The sequence below is a fragment of the Onychostoma macrolepis genome, chromosome 01 (assembly GCF_012432095.1).
Source record: "Onychostoma macrolepis isolate SWU-2019 chromosome 01, ASM1243209v1, whole genome shotgun sequence".
NCBI lineage: Eukaryota > Metazoa > Chordata > Actinopteri > Cypriniformes > Cyprinidae > Onychostoma > Onychostoma macrolepis.
The window spans coordinates 34,896,033-34,921,465 of record NC_081155.1 but is presented as its reverse complement, the minus strand read 5'-3'; the positions used below and the strand labels follow the sequence as shown (position 1 = coordinate 34,921,465).

At 36.9% G+C, this 25,433-nt stretch overlaps 2 protein-coding genes across 2 annotated transcripts in view; one reads left to right on the top strand and one right to left on the bottom strand.

Annotated features, from left to right (window-relative positions):
- pcm1 (pericentriolar material 1) overlaps window positions 1-19,831 on the top strand; it is a 41,631-nt gene extending 21,800 nt beyond the window's left edge. Inside the window, 25 exon segments of the mRNA XM_058798925.1 lie at window positions 501-664; window positions 770-958; window positions 1,034-1,283; window positions 2,082-2,227; window positions 2,723-2,898; window positions 3,025-3,184; window positions 3,344-3,696; window positions 3,866-4,033; window positions 4,365-4,421; window positions 6,935-7,107; window positions 10,788-10,919; window positions 10,998-11,130; window positions 11,311-11,451; window positions 12,071-12,174; window positions 12,272-12,406; window positions 12,744-12,941; window positions 13,026-13,085; window positions 13,362-13,488; window positions 14,081-14,232; window positions 14,319-14,388; window positions 14,487-14,596; window positions 14,598-14,705; window positions 14,820-14,912; window positions 15,126-15,249; window positions 19,048-19,831. Coding sequence (XP_058654908.1) covers window positions 501-664; window positions 770-958; window positions 1,034-1,283; window positions 2,082-2,227; window positions 2,723-2,898; window positions 3,025-3,184; window positions 3,344-3,696; window positions 3,866-4,033; window positions 4,365-4,421; window positions 6,935-7,107; window positions 10,788-10,919; window positions 10,998-11,130; window positions 11,311-11,451; window positions 12,071-12,174; window positions 12,272-12,406; window positions 12,744-12,941; window positions 13,026-13,085; window positions 13,362-13,488; window positions 14,081-14,232; window positions 14,319-14,388; window positions 14,487-14,596; window positions 14,598-14,705; window positions 14,820-14,912; window positions 15,126-15,249; window positions 19,048-19,073 — 3,549 coding nt within the window. The 3' untranslated portion in view covers window positions 19,074-19,831.
- A 103-nt stretch (window positions 19,832-19,934) lies between these two features.
- On the bottom strand, window positions 19,935-25,334 carry asah1b (N-acylsphingosine amidohydrolase (acid ceramidase) 1b). Its single transcript, XM_058799019.1, has 14 exons — window positions 25,030-25,334; window positions 24,730-24,776; window positions 24,226-24,316; window positions 23,932-24,018; window positions 23,673-23,751; window positions 23,512-23,586; window positions 22,870-22,915; window positions 22,627-22,771; window positions 22,345-22,399; window positions 22,108-22,189; window positions 20,962-21,093; window positions 20,751-20,874; window positions 20,618-20,674; window positions 19,935-20,537 (listed from the first exon to the last, which is right to left on the bottom strand). The coding sequence occupies exons 1-14, from the start codon at window positions 25,105-25,107 to the stop codon at window positions 20,448-20,450; spliced, it is 1,188 nt and encodes a 395-aa protein (XP_058655002.1). The 5' UTR covers window positions 25,108-25,334; the 3' UTR covers window positions 19,935-20,447.
- Between the last annotated feature and the right edge of the window lie 99 nt (window positions 25,335-25,433).

Sequence of the window (25,433 nt, the reverse complement as noted above, 5' to 3'; positions counted from 1 at the left end):
GGTTTCATTAAAAATATCTAAAAGAGGCGAGTAATTGATTGAGGTTGAGACTCAAGTGTATTCACACCAGGAAAGTCTGCTAGTTCACTTTCTTTGGTCCAGACCAAATACAACGTAGATTAAAAAAAAAAAAATTATTTTTGTTTTTGTTTTGTGGTTCACTTTCACACTGCCCTTTTTGCAAGTGAACCAGAAATTGTAAATAAAACTACACGTGTGCTAAGGTCATCCATCCATCGGTTCATCCATTCAACCGTATCAGAGTTCATTCGTTTTTCAGCTGGATCTCGGTATGGTTGTTTGGTCCACACCCAAGAACGATTTCTATATTCACACCTGCCCAAAAGATCCGCACCAAGGGGGGAAATTAACTTGAGTTAGATTCAATCGAACCAAACAAGACAGGTGTGAATACACCCTCAGATTTGTTTGCAGAAAGGTGAAAAGTCCAAGGTTTATTTAAATTAATTTTATCAAAGTTTTTTTTTTTTTTGTATTAGCTGTGGTCGGAGATGCGAAGGCATCAGATGTTGCGTGAGGAGTTGAGACAGAGGCGGAAGCATTTGGAGAGTCTGATGGCAGAACAGCAGAGGAGAAGCACTCTCAACGATTCTTCATTCAGGAGTGACACACATGAGACCCAGTCCTATAGCCGTGATGAAAGGTAACACATGGCCTTGACAACTCATGGCTTAGTGTTTCAAAATGCTTTATATGTGCTGCAAGGATTGAATTTGTTTAAAGGTGCTAATCATAATTTTTCTATCAGAACCGTGGCCACCTGGGGTGGTTCAACACAGTGTCCCCTTGGTGATGATGATGATTACTCCTCTGAGGTGGGGGCTGAGGAAGATGACGATGATGAACATGATGAGGGAGAGGAGTCCAGTTCCACCGATGAGCTGCATGCTTGCTCCATACAAAAACAACGCAACTACAGCAGGAATAACAGAGATGGGTAAATACACAGACACACGATACTATACTATACATCAAACCCATCAATTATTAACTGTCTTATAAATTCATGCAGTCTGAAAGTTCACAGGGAAATTAATGGGAGTCCTTCCCCCCGTGGATCAAGGGGTCGCCCTCGTCAGCAGCCACAGACTGAAAGAGGTAGTTCCAGCAGAGCCAAGCGGCAAGAGAACCTGCGATGGGCAGCTGATCTGTCTCTCTCTGAGGGCACTGCACCAGCACACTGGCAGGAACAGATCACACACCTCCAGAAACAGCTCAACTTCAGCACTACCATGTGCCAAACCTTGCTACAGGATCAACAGGTCAGAGAGTGTACAAAATTAGGGATACATCAATGTATCAGCCAGTAATCGGTATCAGCCAATTATTTAAAAACAGCCAATGATCTGGGCTGATTATTTCAAAATTCAAACAATAAATGTTTTGAAGCTCTTAAATGTGGTGTGACAGATCGCTGTAGTGCCTCAGTTCAAGCGGCAGCGCACTTCTCTCTTTGCATCAGAATGTTTGAAAGTATGTTGAAAGATACAGTACAACCTTCTGAAATGTATCATGTCTCATGTAATCACTCGATCAGAGTTTCATCTGTGGAAAGACATAAATATAACAGCTTGTGATCTTTGTCACAGTACTTAACACAGGAAAATTGTAAGTTTATAATTGCATAATACTAATGTACCAAATGAGACGGTTCCCTGTATCATTTACAGCATTAGTTGGTAGAAATTTTGGTTACACTATTTTAAGGTGTTCTTGTTACAGTGTAATTATACATCTAAGTACGGAGTAATATTAATTAACATGTACTTACTACATGGTTAGGATTAGGGTTTGGTTTAGGGTTACTTGCATGTAATTGTGCATAATTTATAGTTATTATAATAGTAAGTACATGTAATGTGTAACAAGAACATCTCAAAATAGTGTTACCAAAAATGTTTTTCTTTAGGAAAACCAAATTGTCAGATATCATTATATTGTATTGGCATTCGGAATTGGCAGAGAAATTTAGTATCATTGAATCCCTATACAATTTTTTATTTTTTAACTTTCTTTATTTTCTTTCCTACAACTTTTTTTATTTCCCCTCTCATCTCTAGACTCTTTCATACATGCTGCAGGCTCTACTCACAGGCCCCTATGGTGTTGTGTCCAATAATGGGACCTCTCCTCAAATCCCTCTTATCATGCACCAACTAAACCAGTGTTACACACAGCTGGCTTGGCAGCAGAACAACGTCAATCGGTGGGTCTTTTAGAAATAAAAATTAAAAATATCAATTGGAATTTTTTTTTGTTTTGTTGAGCATGAAGAATGAGGCATTTACTGTAGATACACTACAGTTTAAATGTTAGGGATCAGTTCTTTTGTAGTTTTGAAAGTAGTCTCTCCAAATGCTCCCCAAATCTGCCTTTATTTACATTAACATTTACATTTAGTCATTTAGTAGACACTTTATTTAATCTAAAAGGACAGTAAAAAATTAAAAGTAATATTGTGAGTAGCATTACGAATAACTGTTTTGTATTTTAGTATCTTTTTAAACTATAATATAAAGAACATATTTTATTTGAAATAGAATTGTAAATGTCATTGTGTCTTTTGAGAGGGTATTTCTTTCAAGAAGAAAAAATACTGACCCCAAACTTTTGATTGGTATAGTAGGTCTAAGCAAAGCAAAAGCAAGCTTTGGTTTCATTTGTTATAACTTTTAAAAACATTTTTTCTCTCCTATGGTAGGTTGAAGCAGGTTCTGAATGATCTGTTACGGCAGCATCAGAGTCAGTCATTGTCAGGACAACAGCAACATCAAAATGTTGGGCATGATTCTGCATCATCTTCTCTGTTCGTAAACTATCCTCCTGTGAATACACTCAATATGCCTGGACTCCCAAACTTCTCTACTTTCCCAACTGGTATGTCTATAATCTGTTTGTAAAATTAGGGAATTAAATTAATTAAATGAAAATTGTATTCCAGATATATAAATGTTTAACTTCTAATCTTTTTTTCTTTAATTCTCTCTTTTTTTCTGGCTTTAGGCTTTAATTTCAGTCCCATATTTCCCTCCTCAGTAGGAGATTTTCAGCAGAACCAGGCCAGTTCAGATCAACAGCATGATCCAAACATATCCCTCAAAACTGAATACATGAGTTTCCCCCCTCCACTACAGAGATCTCCATTGAATAATGCAGAGAAACGGTACAAATGTGTTTCTGTATTTTGGATTAAAGTGATATAATCATAAATTATATGAATAGCAGTCTGGCAAAAATGCAAGAATTACCTACTTTGTGTTGCGTAAACTACAAAAAGGAAGAAAAACTTTGCCTAATCTTGTTAATTTTTGCCCCTTTACAGGTTTCAGTCTCAACCTGACAATGTGCCCGATGCTAACAACTCTAGCTGGTTAAACTCCTCTCTGAATCGCTCTGGTCAGAGAACCACCCTCACCTCTGACCATCAAAGTCAAATAGAGCAGAACTCCCCTTCCTCCTCTCCTGTCCCTCACCCTTCCACTTCCCGGGACCTTTCTTACATACCTGACTCGCAGGAGTCTATAAGCAGCCTTCCAGACAGGGCAGATCCAACCACTGTCACCAAGACTTTCAGAGCAGGACGTAAGGCTGCAGCACAGGCCAGCCTGGCTTCTAGAGACAAGACCCCCAACACAAAGAGCCGCCGCAGAAGAGGCAGGGGACAGAAGAACACAGGTGTGTCTTTATTTAAAATTGACATACTACAAACTTAACAGCACATTAAAAAGCAAAGTTTTTGTCACTCGCATTAATTGAGTATATGGATTTTTTTTTTAATTAGGCAAAAGAACTTAGTCACCCAGTTCAGTCAAATGGAGTTCAGTTTTGTTCTTCTCACTTTCAGCATCTGTGGACAGTGACAGTGCTTCGAGTGACTCTCACTTTGATCAGGACAGAGAGCGCTCCTCTCAGGTCAGATACAAAGATCTCAACCAGGGTCTGCTAGACAAACTCACACAGGAGAAATTGGACAGCAAGACCAAGAACAGCAAGCCAAATGACCTTTCATCTGGTATGCCTTTTCATAAATTCTGCTACAGATATCATTGGATAAACTAAACATATCAAGTAGAACTATACATATCATGTAGAACAATGAGAACAGTCTTGTTATACAGTGCACACTAGGCTACTGTATATTCTTTACCCAGAGAAGCATCTGCCGCAACAGTATAGCAAGAAAACGGACTTTTCTCCATTCTTATTTATTTGAACATCATATGTCCATATAATTTGAACATCTTGTCCCCGTGCCCTTATATTGTTTTATAGTGTTACTCACTAATTTCATTTCTGTTTTTGTTCACATTTCATTTTGGGTTTTGTGCTTGGTTTCTTCACAGCATATGCTTGGAGAACACCTTTTCTCTCTAACAGAATTGCATGCACTGAAGTCCCAGGTAACTCCAAGTTCATCAGCTGTTTGACCTGCTAACTACTTTTTAACTTTTTTATCTGCATGTTTCCTTTCTCTCATTTCTCCTTTCCTTTTTCTAAACTGCATCGACATGCATAGGAAGTACTAAGTGTGAGGCAGGCGATTTAATTTCAGGGCACAGAATCTGTTACGCAGATATAAATTTAGAAACTGGGTTGTATAAAGTTAATTTCTATAGTCCAGTATCATTATTTCAAAACTTTGGGAAATTGGGGGAGAAAAAAGGGGAGTAATCTGCTGTGTTATGCTGGCTACACACCACAAGATAATCGGGCTGATTTTGGGCCAATTTCTCCCCTTCCGACAATCCTAGGTAATGTCCCGATTATCTTGGTGGTTCTAAAGATTATCTTATCAGATTTTCCTGTGGTGTGAGGTGTGTTAAGAGTGACTGAATCTGTTCGGAAGAACGCCGGAGGCGCCCCGATCGTGAATCGTAAATATTCAACAAAACGCTTAAATCTAGGATTTTTTGTCCTCATGTTTGTGGTCTCTCACATTTTGAAGATCTTATAGACCCTTTTTCTGTTAGTAAACATTGTGGTGTTTTTCTGCATATTTTACCTGCATATGTAAGGTCACTCACTGTGCAGGACCATGATTGTCATTTAAATAAGTTAACTTTAACGGACAAAACCGGATTGGCCGATCCTATGCTCATGGATGTATGATCTGACAGGATTACCTCCGATTGAGTGACTTGAGTCGCATATAACGTTAGAGAAACCTAACGAGTAGTAAAGAGAAACTTACCTGTGTCTATCTAGTCATGAAGATGTACATATATTTCAATTTCAGCAGGCAACTATTTTTACAGCTAATGTTGAGATGTGAGAGTGAACTGGGCCAAAATATAAAAAGTAGGTTAAACATTCAATGTGATGGATATATTATTTGAAGATGTATGTATCATGGCCAAATAGTTATTTTAAAGTATATACATCCTGTAAATTATGTAAGTTAAGTTAACAATACTTTACATACAGTACATTTAAAGGAAGATGTGAATAGTTTCTAGAAATAAAAATTCCAGAAATTAATTTTGAACTTTCTGTATTTGATTATTCTTTCTTACCAAGTTCTTAGAAAGTCCAGCCACTATCAATCACAACAATATATATTACAGATGATTAAGCATATAAATCGTCAGTTTGTTGTTTTACACACATGCACACAGACATTATTTCATAGTTGTGAGATGCATAAGAAATCTTTAGACACGTAACACAAACCATAATCCATAACAACAAAAGACAATACTTTATTTAACCTTTTCTGATAAGAAGTGTGCGCTGCAAACGTGAGCATTTTTGATGATAGTTTCTGTCCAGTCTGCTCGTTTTATCACGTTTAACCACAGCTGTCGTCGTTTTTTTGTCTGGCAGTGGCAGCAGGTATGCTTTTAAAATTTCAAATTGGAGCCTGTACTACGTCGATTCTTGCATCCAACATCACAACAAGATGATATTTTAAGCTCCTTATGTAGCCGAATATGCGCTGGTTAGTAATTAGCCACCTCCAGTTTTCCCTTTGTTTTGCCTCCAGCTAGCGTTGTGACGTAATCGTGACGTCGGGGCAAAAAGGGTCTACAAGATTTTAAAAATCTTTTAGTGTGTACCCAGCATTATTCATAACACCATTAACAACATTATTTTTTGTTATGGATGTTTTATGCCTTTGCTTTTGAGTTGAAGTCACAGAACTGTGGATCTGAACGTGGTTTTGAGTAAAAACATCTCTTAAATTTTCTTGAATGTTAAGTGAACATAAGCCGCTTTTCCACTATCGGGCCGAGCGGTTCTCTTTGCTTAACCGTTCCGTTCCGTGCCGATCCGGGCCAGTCAGCACGGATACGGTTTCGTTTCCACTGCGGGGTTAAAAACGGATCTCTTTGGAATGCAATTCAAATGCGTCAGTCGTTGCCGTGGTAACACAAATGTTTACATATGATATGAGGTGTAAATAACCACCGCGTTATGGAGGATGATCAGAAATTTCTTTAGATTTTATTACTAATTTGTGTTTACATTGCTCAAAATAGCGCGCTTAGCAAGCTACGGAGAAACTAGCAGCCAGGCAACAGACAAGTGACAGATCCTAATTGGCGACGTCACGCACACGCACTCTACCAGCACGGCTCAGCACGGTTGTATAACGGTGCCGAGAACGGTTTGTAATCGTGCCGCACCGTACCAGGCTCACGTGGAAAAACAACTGGAACCGTACCTGACCGTTCTTAGAACCGTTCGACCTGATAGTGGAAAAGCGGCTATAGTGTTTTTGGATGTTGTGTGAAGTTCAAGTACTAAAGGTCTTGCTAATGATGTACTTAAAGATATGTAAAACATGTTTGCACAAGTGTTTTTTTGTATAATTAGTTTGCATATATAGCAGTTGTTTGATCTACTCTTGACAGTGGATTCTCTGTTCATCATCTTTCATTTTGTTCTGTCTGTGTGCATTTCTTTTCTCTAGATGTGAGCAGTGATTTCTCTCTGTTTGAGGCCCTGAGAGAGACGATCTATTCTGAGGTAGCAACGCTGATCTCTCAGAATGAGTCTCGCCCTCACTTCCTCATCGAACTTTTCCATGAGCTTCAGCTGCTCAATACAGACTACCTGCGCCAGAGGGCCCTCTACTCACTACAGGTACAGTACACAGCAATCAAAGTTGTGCACACTTCTACAGACACAGCAGGCTCACATGAAGACTGAATGGTTTTCCACAATTTCTGCGTTAATTGTGTTGGAAATCTGCAAGATGTATTTAAATGGAAAATTAGTTTCTTTGACCTGAGAATGTTGAAAGAATGATCAGATTAGCCAAATGTACAAAACAAATATGCAGGTGGCATGGGATGTTTATTAGGGCTGGGTTTTGACACAAATTTCACGATTCGATTTGATTCTCATTCACAAGCTTGCGATTCGATTCAATATAGATTATTTTGGATATATATATCAGGTACAGTACATGCCAAATTTTCTCAAGGAAATCTAATTTCTAATCTCTCAACTAATGCTGTAAAATATACATGAGAGTCAGTTGGTACAACATTACTATAATTTTGAAGGTTAAAATTGACTGATTTGTTAAAATTACACTTAATGAAGTTTTTTAAATAATAGTTACAATTAGCCTACATAATATTTCAAATAGTTTTTTTGAAATATAAACAATGTTGGCAGTCAGAAAAACTTGATGGATTTATTCAAACATAAATTAAACATTGAAGAACAGTAAATGAATATGTTCTTTATTTTTTATTTTATCTGACCAATGCATTTATGATCACCGAATATGTTTTTCTGAGGTAAATGTGACGTTACGTGACATTGTTTACAAGCCGTTATAATATTGACGTCTTTGCGTGGCTGAAACACTGATTGAGCGATTACATGAGACAAGATACAGATTGTAAAGTTGTACTCTTTCTTTTAACTTACCTTCGGATGTTTAGTCATGTTTATTTCGTGCTGAAACTGGTATTAATGTGGAGGAGATGATCGGTTCACGTACACTACGCGCTGCTGCGTCTGTTGAACTGAGGCGCTACAGCGATCTGTTACTCCACATTAAACAGCGCCAAAACGTCATTTATTGTTTGAATACTGCAATACAATGGACAGAATTTTAAATCTGAGACTTTGTTTCATATTAAAAGTACCAAAGCACAATGCTTATTGTGATATATTGGATGGGAAGTGCCCTTCAACGTTCCTTCCATTAACTGAAAACAGACTAGACTAATCGATTCTTGGGATTTAAGAATCGATATCGTTAAGTAAAAATGAGAATCGATTGATATCGAGATTTTTTTACCCAGCCCTAATATTTATATATACAGCTCTAGAAAAAATTAAGAGACCACTCCAGATCAGCATCTCTACATGTATGGCAGCCATTCCATTCTAGTGTCTCTTGATTTCTAACACAGGCACCTCATTCTGCTTAATGAAGTACTGATTAGGTGATCACCTCAACCAACTATTATTCAATGAGGAAAAGTATAAAAACCACTGCTGTGGTCATCACTATCTTCTTGCAATAGGACCAGCTTTATGCCAAAAACATTGTTTAACTAGTAATATCCCAAAAGTAATTGTAACCAAATAATAACTAATGACCATACCAAAAAAATAAATAAATTTGAGCATACCAAAAAAATTTTGAGTGAGGAAAAGAAGGGTTCAGTTCTGGCTTTACTGGCAGAGGGATACAGTAAGTTCCATCCTTAAAATAAAGTGGTTCATGAGAACAAGGTCAAGCTGCAGACACTGGGAACAACAAAGCTACTGACTGGCAGAGGGTGAAAACGACTCTCCACTGACCAGGAATGCCCACCAACTCATTCAAATGTCACTCAGCATTTGGTGGAGGATCGGTGATGATCTAGTGGTGCTTCAGCAAGGCTGGAATCAGGAGCATTTTTCTTTGTGGAGGGCGCATGAATCAAGCCACTTACAAGGTTGTTTTGTAAGAAAATTTGCTTCCTTCTGATAATGTTGCCCAACTCTGAGGATTGGTTTTTCCAGCATGACAGTGCTCCATGCCACACAGCTCGGTCAGTCAAGGTGTGGATGGTGGACCACAAGATCAAATCCATGTCATGGCCAGCCAATCTCCAGACCTGAAAAACATTGAAAACCTCTGGAATGTGATCAAGAGGAAGATGGATGACCACAAGCCATCAAACAAAACCGGGCTGCTTGAATTTTTACGTCAGGAGTGGCATAATGTCCCCCAACAGCAATGTGAAAGACTGGTGGAGAGCATACGAAGACACATCAAAGCTGTGATTGAAAACCAGGGTTATTACACTAAATACTGATTTCTAAACTCTTCCTAAGATAAAACATTAGTATTATGTTGAAAAATAAAAATGAACATGAACTTGTTTTCATTGCATTATTTGAGGCATGAAAACATCTTTTTTGCAATTTTCTGCAAATAAATGCTCTAAATGAGAATGTTTATTTGGGAGAAATGTCAGTAGTTATAGAATAATTAAAAAAATTTAATTTTACTCAAAAACATACCTATACTTGGTAAAACAATTTATTTTTTTTCACAGACCCTGGCTTTTAGGGGTGGGAATCAAAGGATACCTCACGATACAATACGAATCACGATACATGGCTCACGATACGATAATATCACGAATACAGCGATTCTGCGATAATCGAGATATTGCTAGACAATCCTATAACGATACATCACGATATCTGTCTAACTATGAAAACAAAATGCCTGTGAAACGGTTAAGTGCAAGTTTTTTCTCTTCATTCAAATCCAAATTGATAGAAAACGGCGCAAAACATTCTGTAAATCAAATTTAACATTTTTAAGTAAATTAATCATTTTATTCTGAATTAAAAGCTTACACATTTCTTTGTGTAAACCAACACAATTAATTGCTTATCAACTTTGTTTCTTTGTTTGTATATATAAAAACCTGGTACATTTCTAAATTTAGCCTACCTGGATTGCTTTCTCAACCTTTCCTCTCCTCTCATAATAAAAACGGAGCCCCGCACATGACATATTCGCATCGCATTTTTTGCGCACTCAAGTTCGTTATTTCAAATGTAGACACACTTCAAGCGCACACTTCTGCGCCGCATTACGGCTCTGACAAGGTTTTGTTTCGTCGTCTGTGACAGGTGCAGATTTATGTTTGTGCCGGTCAGTGCTCACACTGCATAACGCGCACTTGTAATATCTAAAGAGAGAGCACTCTCTCTCTCACTCATATAGGAGGGAAATCCACCTGTGATAGGTTAGGCTACTCGCGGACTAAAATATGCACTCTGCAATAATAATGTGATCGGTGCCTATAGTCCACACTGACAGCTGTTCCGGGGCAGTTTTTAGTTCTCATCTCCATAAACACAAAACGCCGGTGCATATCTGATTTGTTGTTGGTCTGCCATTATGCTCGTATTTCTTCTTCACTATGAATTACAAGTTCCATTCATCTGACCATTCGCAATCTGGGAAGCGCCACCACAAGAAGTCTGGTGACATTACTGCTGCTCCAGTAAGCCAAAGTGGTAAACAGCCACAGTGTAGGTATGAATTTAGATCTTTTGTATGTTAAAAAAAAATATATCGATACTTGGTGCCAGAATATCAATAACGTCTCGCAGTCTGAAATATCGCAATAAATTGGCACATCGATTTATTGTCCCTCACCTGGCTTTAATACCAAAGGGCTATTTTCACTATATCAGTAGATCTCTTTTTGCAATTGTGTGGTTTTCTTTTGTGATGGCTGCATCTGTTTTTAAAGTAATAACCATATTTCATTGTTGGCTCTGACCACCAGGACATTGTAACGAGGCACCTGACTGAGAAGAGCGTGGCAGATGAGCAGGCATCTTCTTTGGGTCCGACTGTATGGGCCACAGGCTCCCAGTCAGAGCTCACACCTAGTGAGAGCTTGGCTACCAGTGACAATGTAAGACATGCTCCCTCGTCTGTTTTTTTTCTGTTTTCTTTAATTATCACACAAGCTAATGTTAGCTTATGATTCCAGGATACATCTGAGAAGATTGTAACAGTTAAATCCAACTCTGTACTGAAGAGGGTAGTAGATAGAGACTCGATGGACAACGAAAGCCTGCTGTCCACCTCTTCCAACCTTGAACCCTTTGCTAGCGATGACCTGGGTAAGAAGACAGAGCTGTATGCATCATGCTAAAAACACATTAGATGGGTTGCTTACCACAATCATGCTTGCTTTGCTGGGCTGGGGCTGTGCTGGTCTGAATCCTGTCATACACCTCTTGAATACTATTATGTTTCTCTGTCTGTCTCTCTATCCATTGATTTCCTTTCTGCTCCTCCAGGTAACACAGTAATTCATTTAGATAAGGCATTGGCCAGGATGAGGGAGTATGAGCGCATGAAGCTGAGGGCTGAGTGTAACACAGATAACCCTGAGCACAGCCCTGGCGCTGCTGCTGCTGCCGCCTCAGCACTCACTCAAGGTACTGCTCTTGGACTGCAGATTAGACCCAACATTCTGCTACAAGTGCTTCTAACTGTGTGTCCCTACCAGATTCAATGCAACAAGTTTCCATACACAATCAATACAATGAGATTTTTGAGCATAGAAACCAAACAGCTAGCAAATGACTGATTAGAAACTTATTGCGTTGCATCTGCTTATGATGGACAGTGACTTCTTCTAATCATGGCCAGCGATTCTGTCTAGAAGGAATAATCCAGGCTTTTTACAATCTAGTGACTGTGTATTACACTTGCAGCAGTCTCTTGATTTTCAAAGGCTGCAACTTTGACGTGTCCCTCAGTGTGATTTTAATACATTCTTCTACCTAGAAAACAAGTCCCACATGAGAAGGATAATTTGATCATTCATTTTCCCATTCATTAGGTTGAAAATAACCTGGAATATTTCTTTAGTCTGAGAGTTTGCTATTAAGATTATGGGGATTAGATGTTTATGATAAGCACTGGCTAAAGCTCTGCTTGCTTTAAACGTACATATAATGAATATAATGCTTGGGTTTTATATTCCTTTAAGTAGACCTAATTGTGTTATAATGCATTTTCTGTGTTCGTGTGTCAATGTCTGTCTGATTTTAGGTGCAGGACATTCATCTACAGATGCACATTGTCCTCAGATTGACACGCAACAGCTTGACAGACAAATCAAAGCTATCATGACAGAAGTTATTCCTTTCCTAAAGGTGAGCTTGCTGTACTTTTCTTTTTAAATTTACAAATAAATGAACCATCAAAGCTGCAGTTCATAGACCCACTGATTCGCTTATGTCTTTCTGTCAGGAGCATGTTGGGGAGGTGTGTTCACACCAGCTGCTCACATCTGTGAGACGCATGGTGCTCAAACTCACTCAGCAAAATGACGAAAGCAAAGAGTTTGTTCGGTTCTTCCACCGACAGCTGGGCGGCATCCTGCAGGTAAGCACATTTGTGAAGTTCTAATTTATTTGTTCTAATGTAATTAGCTTCTTTTTCTTTTTTTTTGTTTACTGACTGTTTTTGTATCTATATTGGTATCAGAAATTGTGAAACTTCCCTGTTATATAGACTTTTAGCATTGTAACAACCTTATTTCCAGAAACAAAGTTTTTGTGAAGAACAGTATTTTTGAGAATCGTAAGTGTGTTTGAATATTTAAACGTGATGCCCTAAAATGTAGTCTTACATAGGAAGCCACTAGCTGGATCACACCCTGCATTTCATTATAAATGCTTGAAGTGTATAATAATGACCATGATCTTGGTTTTGTGCACAGGACTCCTTGAGTAAGTTTGTTGGGCGGACACTGCAGGACTGCGGTGAGGACCTGCTGGTAGAGATCTCTGAGATCCTCTTTAATGAGCTTGCCTTCTTCAGACTGATGCAGGATTTAGATCAGAACACCTCCAAAAACAAACACAGAACCAAGAGGTGCTCAGACCTCACATCTCCAAAACACTCACCTCACACCGAGGTAGGCTTGAGTGATTTATCATCGTCGTGTCTGTAACGCTTCCGTGTTTGAGTGAGTACAATGATGAGTGCGTTTTTTATTTAGGAGGTGAAAACTCCAGAGAGAGAAAAGACATTCTCCCCATCATATTTTGATGAAGACAGAGTAAGTTATAATTGTTGATACACTTACAACATTCACATTAAAATACTAAGCAGCTACACTGCTTCTGAATCTAAATCCCCACAGCAGAACAGATTTAAATATTAGCTTGCAGTATCAGTATGAAGTGACGAGAAAGATTGAGGAAAACACCTTTCTATTGATTGTAGCTGTTGTTCAACTATCGGTGTTTATGGATTTTTTTTTTTTTTTCCATTGCAAGTTTGAATGTCGTAAATTGACTAAATGTTTTTTTTAATTTTTTTTTTTTATCATTAGGATAAGGATGAGACTGAGCAGGGTGGGATGCTTCATGAGAGGGAAGAGGACAAGGAGAAAGATGCACAGAGCAGTGAAGCATCTGAGGTGGAAGAAGAGGAGGGAGAAGGGCTGCCTCTTTCTATAAGTAAGTTTATCTAAAACAGAGAGAAAAAAATATACAGTACGGAAGAAAAAAAATGTGGAGCTCTTATGCTCACCATGGCTGTTTATTTGATCAAAAATATACTAAAAAGAGCAATATTATGAAATATAATTACAATTTAAAATACATTTCTAGTTTCCTATTTTAATACATTGTAAAATGGAATTAATTCATTTTGAGGCCAAGCTGAATTTTCAGAAGCCATTTCTCTTGTTTTCAGTGCCACACAATCCTTTAGAACATCTTTTGACTTTTGATCAGTTTTGTGCTTCCTTGCTGAATTAATTTCTTAAAAAAATTTAAAAAGTACAAACCCCAGAGTTTTGAACTGTAATGTAAAAATGTTGTTGAACTATAATGTTACTATTTTAAGTGATTACATAATGTTCCTCCTTTGTATGTATGTATGTTCGTCCTTTGTATGTATGCTTACTTTTCTACAGTACCTGTTAAGAGTGTTTGCTGGAGATTGTCCATCTTATCGCCTACAGGTTGAGACTGTTCTGTAATATATTTGACTTTGATAAGAATCTGTTTGACTTGTACGTTTTGTGTATTGTCTTTTTTTCTTTAGGCCTGTCTAAAGCAGAGACACAGGCTCTATGCAACTACGGAAGTGGAGAAGATGAAAACGAAGTGGAGGAGATGGAGGAGTTTGAGGCTGGCCCTATTGAGGTTCAAACATCATTACAAGCCAGCATGGACAACACTAGTGAACACAGCCAGGTGTGTTGGCATTTACACGAGAGAGCCAATAATCTCATTCAGCTCAGAAAAATGACAAACACTAATAATGACCTGATGTGTTCCAGGGCTCTGCCTTACAAAACGAAGCCCCCCAGGAAACCAGATCAGACTTAGAAAACTCAGAAAGCAGCCAATGTATGCTGTTTTCTTTCTTCTTTATACCATTAACATTTATTGAGATTTATTGGGGTATTTACACTCCACTCGTTGAATTGTCTCCCATTTTCAAACAGTGAAAAACATTAAATCTGAGTCCAAAGACATGGTTCAGCCTCCAGAGGAGGGCAGAGAGGAGGAAAAAACTGGTTCGGGAGATGAAAGAGGGGGAGGAGGAGGAGGAAGAGGAGGATGAAGAGGAGGAGGACTGTACTGTTTCTCCAGCCCAGGAAACTCCACAGAGCTCAGATACAGCCAGTCCTGACACAGAGTCTCCAGTCATGATCAACACTGATGTGTGTCTCATTCTACTCATCAAACATCTTTTATTTGTTCATTTAGAATGTTTTTAAAGCATATTTTTAAAACATGTATTATATTCCTTTTTTGTTTGACTTTTTATAATGTAGGAGGCTGGATCTGGAAATACCAGCCAGAGATCAGATGAGGAAGATTTTGTGAAGGTTGAGGATCTTCCTCTTCAAATGTCTGTTCTTTGTGAGGTAAGAGCTTGAGTGATTGCTCTCTAATAGGGATGGGGCACGATGCTCAAGTTGACAAGTAAAATTCATGAAAAAGTTAAACTATTTATTTGTTGAATGTCAATCACCTGCACTGTAGTAGTCATGTTTTGCATGTCCCTATTTTCTAAAGTGTATAAGACATCTCCAAAGAGTGCTGTTTTTAAACATTTTCTTTGCTTGTAATTTATACAGGAAGAGCTTTGTAAGAGGATCTCAGAAGAGCAGCAAAATAATAACTTAACAGTTGAAATTCTGAATGGAAATAAAGAAGAGATTACAGGATTGGTGGGAAATGCTCAAGCACTCAAAGAGCCTGGTAACTATTAAATATCACTCAAACCTTATTCATTGGATATTGATATTACTATGAATTACTTATCAGCAGATATCCCTTTGATGGATGAAGAAATGTTTTACTCATAATGTAAATTAGGGATGTTCATTTTAACCAGTTAATACAATCAGTTAAACGGTTTGAAAGTCATTTATTTAATTTAATTGTTTCAGTAATTTATCAGAATATTTTAAAAGGTTAAAATACGCTATGCGCTATGAGTTTTTAGAGGAAAAAAAAAAAAACATAAGTTGCGTATAAGTTGCATTTTATTATTTTGTTCAGAAATAGGCCTAATGCCAACGCGAAATGTTTACAATTATAATAAACACTGTAAACATAGCTAGGCTATTTTAGTTCCCCTCAGTCCACAACAAATCCTTTCAATTTAACAGTAGCCTATTTAGAAAAGAACAAGAATTAAAAATATAAGAAGCTATAGCTATATTAACAAGCCAAAACAAATTAATTTAGGCTAAAACGAAACTGAAACCAACGTCGAGTCTCTCATTCGACACAAAATGTATTTGAATGCCAAAATATTATTTATGTAGCTACTTCACTCGCGTTCCAATATCCACATAAAACAAAATGTTTTGCATAAGTCAAGTCAAGTCACCTTTATTTATATAGCGCTTTTAACAATACAGATTGTGTCAAAGCACTTAACAGTATCAAATTGGAGGATAGAGTGTCAGTAATGTATAATGATAAGATTAAACACTCAATTTTCAGTTAAAGGCATTTCATTATTGAATTCAGAGATGTCATTGTCTGGCTCAGTTTAGTTTAAATAGTATCTGTGCAATCAAATTGGCGATAATCGCTAGAAAATTAAGTGTCCCCAACTGAGCAAGCCAGAGGCGACAGCGGCAGAATGGAGAAAAAAAACCTTGGGAGAAACCAGGCTCAGTCGGGGGGCCAGTTCTCCTCTGGCCAGACGAAACCCGCAGTTCAAAAGTTTATATTTGTATTTTTTTATTTTGTTGCAATTTCTAACAATAATAGTATTATGTAGTTAGGTATTTTATTATGGTTTTAGTTATTTTGTTATATTTTTAGTTTTATTGTATTTTAATCAAGGTTTTTGCTGGGGATATGTCTCTGGGGGTCATCTGGGTGTCCTGGTCTCCGCTGACGATCAGGGCTGTAGACATCATCTCTTGGTGCTGATCCACCATCTGGTCGGATATGGACTGAGAAACAGAATAGGAAAGAAACAGACAAATATTAGCGTAGATGCCATTCTACTTGCGATGTAACGAGTACATCGTGTGTTATGGGGAGTGTTCCCGGTTCCGGTTGATCTAATTAATGCAGCCTAACAATCCTTTAACGGATTTGAATAATAGAAGCGTATTAGTGTATTATGTGTAAGCCAGGCTAAAGAGATGGGTCTTTAATCTAGATTTAAACTGACAGAGTGTCTCCCGAACAGTGTTGGGTAGATTGTTCCAGAGTTTGGGTGCTAAATAGGAAAAGGATCTGCCGCCCGCAGTCGATTTTGATATTCTAGGTATTAACAAACGGCCAGAGTTTTGAGAACGCAGTGGACGTGGAGGACTATAGTGTGATAAGAGCTCGCTCAAGTACTGAGGAGCGAAGCCATTCAGGGCTTTATAAGTAATTAACAAGATTTTAAAATCTATCCGATATTTGATATGGAGCCAGTGCAGTGTTGACAGAACCGTGCTAATATGCTCATATTTCCTGGTTCTAGTAAGGACTCTAGCTGCTGCATTTTGGACCATCTGTAGTTTGTTGATCAAGCGTGCACAACAACCACCCAATATGGCATTACAATAGTCTAACCTTGAGGTCATAAACGCATGAATTAACATTTCTGCATTTGACGTTGAGAGCATAGGTCGCAATTTAGATATGTTTTGAGATGAAAACGCAGTTTTACAGATGCTAGAAACATGGCTTTCAAATGAAAGATTGCTATCAAACAGCACACCTAGGTTCCTGACTGATGAAGAAGAATTGACAGAGCAGCCATCAAGTGTTAGATAATGTTCTAGGTTATTACACGTGGGGTTTTAGGTCCGATAATTAACACCTCTGTTTTTCAGAATTTAGCAGTAAAAATTACTCGTCATCCAGTTTTTATATCGACTATGCATTCCGTTAGTTCCTCAATTTGGTGCGTTTCACCGGGCCGCGAAGAAATATAGAGCTGAGTATCATCAGCATAACAGTGAAAGCTAACACCATGTCTCCTGATAATATCTCCCAAGGGTAACATGTAAAGCGTGAAAAGTAACGGCCCTAGTACTGAGCCTTGAGGTACTCCATACTGCACTTGTGATCGATATGATACCTCTTCATTCACTGCTACGAACTGATGGCGGTCAGATAAGTACGATTTTGAACCATGCTAAGGCGCTTCCACTAATGCCAACAAAGTTTTGTAGTCTATTCAAAAGAATGTTGTGGTCGATGGTGTCGAACGCAGCGCTAAGATCCAGTAGAACTAATAAAGAGATACAACCACGATCAGATGATAGAAGCAGGTCATTTGTAACTCTAATGAGAGCAGTCTCAGTACTATGATACGGTCTAAATCCTGACTGGAATTCCTCACAGATACCATTTTTCTCTAAGAAGGAATATAATTGTGAGGATACTACCTTTTCTAGTATCTTTGACAGAAAAGGGAGATTTGAGATCGGTCTGTAATTAACTAGATCTTTGGGGTCAAGTTGTGTTTTTTTTAATGAGAGGCTTAATAACAGCCAATTTGAAGGTTTTGGGGACATATCCTAATGACAATGATGAATTAATAATAGCCAAAAGAGGATCTATGACTTCTGGAAGCAGCTCTTTTAGTAGTTTAGATGGGATAGGGTCTAACATACATGTTGTTGGTTTAGATGATTTAACAAGTTTATACAATTCTTCCTCTCCTACAGTAGAGAATGAATGGAATTGTTCCTCAGGGGATCTATAGTGCGCTATCTGATGCGATACTGTAGCTGACGGCTGCAAGGATACAATTTTATTTCTGATAGTATCGATCTTGGAAGTAAAGTAGTTCATAAAGTCATTACTGCTATGCTCTTGGGAAATGCCAACACCTGTTGATGCTTTATTTTTCGTTAATTTAGTCACTACATCATGGTACGGTGATAACGCTTAACAGCACAGATTTTTCTACATATTTAAACTGAGCAGCGTGTTTTTCTTTTTTTTCCCATACGTTTGACTGACTGTATTTTATTATGATAATGAACAGGCTGCATTATTGTCAAGGTAGCAAAGTTTAACTGTGCGCGCATGCAGCGCCGGTGCAATCATTTGAATTTTTTTCATTCTAACAGTGGAAGCAACTAGGCTACTCCTTTTAGTCATAAAGATAATCATAATTGTAAAAGGTTTGCTTTTATTTGTGTATATTGACAATAAAAACAAATCTTTGCGTTTTTGTAAAATGGGCCTAAAGAAAAATAGGATGCCGCTTTCTTCCGTGGTTTCCTTTCGCGCAGCACAAAAATAAACCGAAACTCTGTATACTAGGTTACTTGTTGCACAGTTTTTCTTTCGTTTTTTAAATTTATTAAGTAAATATATCTCATATTTAGTTATCTATCCATCCCCCGGAAAACAAATGTTAGTATTTTTAACGGGTCTCAGACACTTATCCTTTCTAATTTAATTCAATTGTAATTTAAAATAATCTTGTCAGTTAACGGTAAATAATCGGTTAATGAGCATCGGTTGGGAAAAATAACTGAAACGAACGTCTCTAAAGTAAATCATATCTTTTTTTTTTTCCAGAAACCATTGGAGCTCAGAGTGCATGAGAATGGTCTTTTGATCCGTCGTACACTGCAAATCATCATTCATGCAACATTAATGTATAATAAGCTTAATACCTTAAGATTCCTTGGAAACAACAGCTAAGATAAGTCTTGGTGAATTAGCCTGTCAGCATGTGTGATCTAACAGTTCAAGAGACGTTAAAGAAGTCTCTCTACACTTGTAATAGTTTTATTTGGATTGTTTCATGAAGAATGTAGGAGAGATGTTTTAAAGGGGCTCTGTCTTTAAGCCTGCAAGTACTTTTTCTGTGTTTCTCTTTGTTCAGCCATAACTCTCAGTAAAAGCTCCTTCAAAGGCTTCGGTTTAAGGGATGCAAATCATTTGTGTTCCTATGTTTGGCATGGTTTGGCTTTTGTTTTTGCATTTCTTTCTAGGATTCCTTCCCAGACTGCTATGATTATTTGCCAATGCAATACATAAAGGACATTAGATGTTTTTTTTTTCTGATTCAGGACAAAACTTAAGCATATTTGGAAGGAAAAAAACAAAACAAAAGCCCTATTTAAATGTATTTGACTTGACCCAGAATACATAATGTGTAACGGATAGAGCAGAATCGCATATTAGCACTGGTACATTGTCCTGTCCTTATTGCACTCTTTTAAATGTTTTCTCTTGCTTTTATTTTTACCTTTTTTAAGGCATGTTGGCCAATGCTTGGGTTCTCACCCCATTTCACCTCATGTACTTCTCCAATGTTTAGATTATTAAAATAAATAAAAGATTGATTTTTACCACCTCCTGCAGTGATTGCTCTCTTTATCCCTTTTGCACAAAACCCGCTTTGGTAAATGTTTATTTTGCAAAATGTTGACCGACTCAATGCATTATTTCCACAAGTATTGTATCTCCATGATTTATTGATGTTATTTGTGCAAATTTGTTTATGTACATTCATTTCATTTGATCAGTTTTCCCTCATGCATTTGTTAGTTAACAGAGCTGATGAGGTTAAATAAAGTTATGAGGCACCAGTAGTGTTGATTATCAAGTTGTTCCACTGTGTACATTTCTGTATGTTAATATGTAGTTACAAAAAATGATATACAAAAATGCCAATCACATTCACAAAAATCTGATTTAAATATTTTCTACAATCTGTCATCAACTTTGTGCAATTATTTTTTTTGTTTCCATAACATGCATCTTTAGACAAGTGTTAAGTAGGCTGCCCTACTGTACCTGTTTGACAGGTTAAGCTTGATTAGACCCAATAATGCCCACAAAAGCAGACATAACCCTTTTAGAATGTAAGACTACTGATTTTTAATGGAGCTAAAATATGAATTTGATTCCTCTTTGCCTAAGTGTACAGAAGTCCGTCCCAGTAATGCAGCCAGTCCAGATGGACTCCCTCACCACGGCATGCAAGGGTTAGGACAGTCACGGATGTAAGACTCCAGTGTTCCCTTAGATACCTCCATAAGAGTAGTGTATGTGGTCAACTGTACAGCACAATAAAGGGAAGTGTTAATAAACAAGCCATAAAATATAAAACGCTAAGAGTAAAAGATGATGGACCTACTTTATTTAACACTGGCTTGGTGGACAGTACATCATAGACTGTCTTTATGGAGATCTCCTGAAAGAATAAAAAAAAAAATAGTTATAATATTGTTTAATAACAATATTTAGGTCTATGCAGTGTCAAAACTCACAGCCTGCGTGGTCTGATTCATGCATTTCATAGCAGGAGTTCTGCGGTCATCCAGAAACAGAGGCTCTTTCCAGTGGTCATAGTTAGTCTCCAACACATACCACCTGCCATTCTTCACATCCAGCCTAAAATACATAGAAAGTGTAAAAATACTGACAACCTCAAACTCGCATGTTCTTTTGACTGTGTAAAGAAAAGCAATGCTCACTCACTCCAGTGGATTGATGCTGTGCGTTCTGGATCTGGTGATAATGCAGGCTTGACCCGGCTGGTTTCCTCCGAGGATGAAGTACGCTGGAGCCAGCAGCTTAGTGTCAGACAACAGAGCCTTGGCACTTTCATAGCTAAAAGATGACGATATCCAAATAATCATCATCTTTATAAACCCAAGAGACATCCGACTCTTGTTTTATATTTCAATATTTAATGTTTAAAAAAAAAAATGCTTAATACATATTGCCTGTCAAAAGTTAGGAATAATTAAGATTTTGATAACACTTTGCTTTAAAGACCAATTCTCACTATTACCTAGCATGAATATTACTAGAATATTACTAGTTTATTGGTACTTAAAAAGCACATATTAATTCCTTATTCTGCATTACCAATTTAGATCCATAAATCCTACCTCATACCTTAACTAAACAACTACCTTACTATTAAATAGCAGCAAATCAGGAATATATTATACAGACAAAAGTCATACTTAATAGTGAAATTAGGACCTTAAAATAAGGATTTTTAATATTTTTTGAAAGATGTCACTCTCACCAAGGCTGCATTTAATTGAAAAACAGTAACATTGTGAAATGATAACAATTTAAAAGAACTATTTTCTATCTTAATATATTTTAAAATGATTCATGTGATGGCTGAATTTCTAGCAGTGATCATTCAGAAATCATTCTAATATGCAAATTTTGGTGCACAATTATTTTATAACTTAGTATTGAAAACTGTTTCTGCTGCTTAATATTTTTGTAGAACCTGTAATACAATATTTCACATTAGTGTTTTTCCTGTATTTTTGCAATATATTTTTGTATATATGCAAACCTGGTGAGCAGAAGAGATGTTTTCATTCAAAAACATAAAAAAAAAAAAATTATTCCAAACTTTTGACTGGTAGTGCATAGGTAACACTTTACTTGATGCTTATATTAAACTATAAAGTGATTGTAAATGCATAATAATGCCTTACACTCTTTAATAACAAAGTAAAGTATTATAAGACATTTTATATGTAGTTATAATTATGAATGCATAATGCATTAGATTGTGTATTATATAATTCATTAAAATAACTTTATAAAGCATCGTAATGCAAGTATATATTAATATATTTATCTATAGCCAACCTAGTTGCATTCTCCAGCACAGAACGGGTCAGAAAACTCATCCACATGCCATCTCTCTTCCCCAAGATCCACTCCAGAATCCCTATTATTCATGATAAAACATTCTAACAATAAAGATCTAACCAAATGAAATAAGTATTTGTATATGAAGAAAATAAAAACCTGCAAATCCTCAAGAAATAAAGCTTCAACATATTTCTGACAATGTGACTCAGCAAATATCAGGCAAAGGCTTACCGATGTAGCCTCCATCCAGACTGAATCGTTCATTCATAGTGAGGGTGAAGGAGTGCTACAAAGAAAACAAAAGACAGAGACACAGTGAGAAACAGAAGCAACGTGATTACTGACCAACAATCCATGCTTTCACAATTTTGTTTCCTGTTTAATTGCACAAGTCAAAAAACAATGTCAGAGACAAAAGGGCATTCTGAATCTTGTCACCATGATTTAAAATTCATTCTGGATTCAAATCTAATGAACTCAGGTCGCTCATACTGATGTGAGCTCTGTCCTTACCGGATGAATACCGGTCAGCATGCCCACGTATCCTGCAAAATTGGTGGATTTAAAGACGGTCTGGTTGTTGCGTCTGAAGTCAATGCTGACAACCAGTGGCTTCAGCTTCTCTGTGATGATCCATGACCTGTTCTTCAAATCCCAACTGTAAGAAGAAGGACAATATGACATCTTCATGTTTTGACTTCTAACATTCAATCAAATAATTGAGGAAGTAGGTTAACAACAATGCACTAAACTCACCCCATGAAAAGTCCAAAGTCCAGGTTCCTTGCATGGATGAGATTGCCTATAATAAAAACAAACTTTTATTCTTTTGGACTACCATTGAAAAGTGTTACCAACCAAGAGCCTCGATCTTGTGCTCACCAAGACTGAATTTATTTGATCAAAATTACAGTATTTTTATTATTATTATTATAATTATTTAATAATTAATGTTTTTTATTTCAATATATCTTAAAATATAATTTATTCCTGTGATGGCGAAGCTGAATTTTCAGCAGTCATTACTCCAGAAAGAATTCTAATATGCTGATTTGGTGCTCAAGAAGCATTTCTGATTATTATTATTTATTTATTTTTTCAAAACAGTCCATTAATCAAAGAATCTTGAAAAAAATGAATCAAAGTTCAAAAGAACAACATTTATTTGAAACAGAAATCTTTTTGCAGCATTAAAGTTAAAAGTTTTTACTGTCACTATTGATCAATTTAATGCATCCTTACTACTAATTTCTTAAAAAAATAAAATAAAAATCTTACTGACCCCAAACTTTTGACTGGTACTTTATGTTATACAATGTGTATTTAATATTTTATAACACAGATACAAATGCTAAAATATCATAAAAAATAAAAAATAATGCTTGACGATATACTCACCATTGACATCCTCTGCTACCAGAGAAGTGCATACGGTGAACACCTCATAAAATATGTTGAAAAGCACCACCTCACCTGAGAACAAGTGATTGTGTGATTTAAATATAGATTTGATTTTAACAGTTTTAAGCATAAAAGTATGGTTTTGATGCATTTCATACCCAAAGGAACACCAGACACTGATGCTATTCCTCTGATCTCCTCATTGAACGGGTAAGGCAGGGTGTCCACCATCAAGGGCTGGGGACAAACAAATTATAGTGCTTTTAGCAAACACTGTTATTACTTCTCAAATTATTAATGTGACAGCTACTGTCTATATGTCTGCCAGATATGAGGTTTAAGATTATTGTTTACTTAAAGTCAATCATGATTAAGCATCGTGATATGTTAGACAGATGAGATTCCTTAATAACTCACCAAATCCTTGTCTACCAGATCAATAAGCTTTCCACTGGGAACAAAGGCGTCTGCTAGATCTCTGATAGCCTGAATCATGCTCACCATCTAAAGGCAAAACACATGAGCTCTTGAGCAATGAGAACACGTTAGATTTTAGATCTCTTTTAAGTCTACAAACCTAAAAGCAGATGATCTGAGAAGGGCTGACAAGGCAACTAATAATCAAGTGACTGTCTGTCATGGCAAAAACTCTACGTTTTGATGCAAGTGCATTCATAGATAGAGCATTGAAACAGCGATATATGAACTCACATCATTCTTTTTGGCTGTAATGATATCTGTCCATCTTTTGCTTGGTGGTAAATCCAAATTAACAGTATACCAGGACACATCGCCTTTAAATCTAAAAGACACAGAGATTATACAGACTTTCTTATTATCTTTCTTCATGAGCATTACAAACTTGTAATTACATTTTAAATTGTTCATATTAAGAGAAAATCAAGTTTCAAGTTGTAATACTGATGTTTAATATTTTGTATTTGCATAACAAGGATACATAGGCTATCCACCCTGTTGTTACAAAACACGTGACCTTGTTTCACTTCTTTAAAACTAAATTATACATTTTTTTCTTATTAACATCAAAGACAATAAGCTGTCAAAATAAAAAAAAATCAATTTTAAGCAGCTGTGTTACTGTTTGTCTTTTAATATACACCTGTTATACATGTAATTGTATGCTTGCACTGATTTTGGTCTCTGACAGCAGTTTTTACAGGTTGTATAATCCATAATTTTAGTAGTCATACTCACGTTGGGCCGTTTGGAGGATACATGCCACTTCTGCACTCTTCTGTGTACTGAAATATGAACATTAGTCATTTATCGCATATTTACAGTAAACTGGAGTCGTGGTGTTTACTTCGCAAATTTTCTCTGTGCTAACAGCACTGCTAATTAAAGTTACAAAACATAGCAATGGCGTATAAACACAAACTATTGCAGTCCTGCTATTATTGTAACTTACATATCTGATACGAGTCGATATGAGGATTTCCGTAAACAAACATTTGTTTTCATAAATATCAATGACAACTACGGTTTATCACTTACCGGTGGAACATATTGCGAAGACGCACACATAAACATAAAAAAGAGAATAAAACATCCCAAGTGTAATTTGGTGATCATGATGAGACGAGTGCTGCTCAGAAGAGTCTGTGAAGGCGGAAGTGCCGCTGATACTCGTGACGGTTCGTGATCTGCGCAAACCCACGAGACACTGGGGGAGTTACTTACCTAAACAATGAGTTACAAAATCAAAGATGACTTCACACTTTCTGTCTTTGGGTTTGTCCCGGTTTTAGTTGACTAAACTGTAGCATAAATCGGTCCTACATCATCTATTTAAAAAAAAAAAAAAATAAATAAATAAATAAGCCTTGTAAGGAGAAATAATAACCGCAGAACAACAACGCCGTTTTATTTCTAGCGATACAAACAACATCGGTAAAATC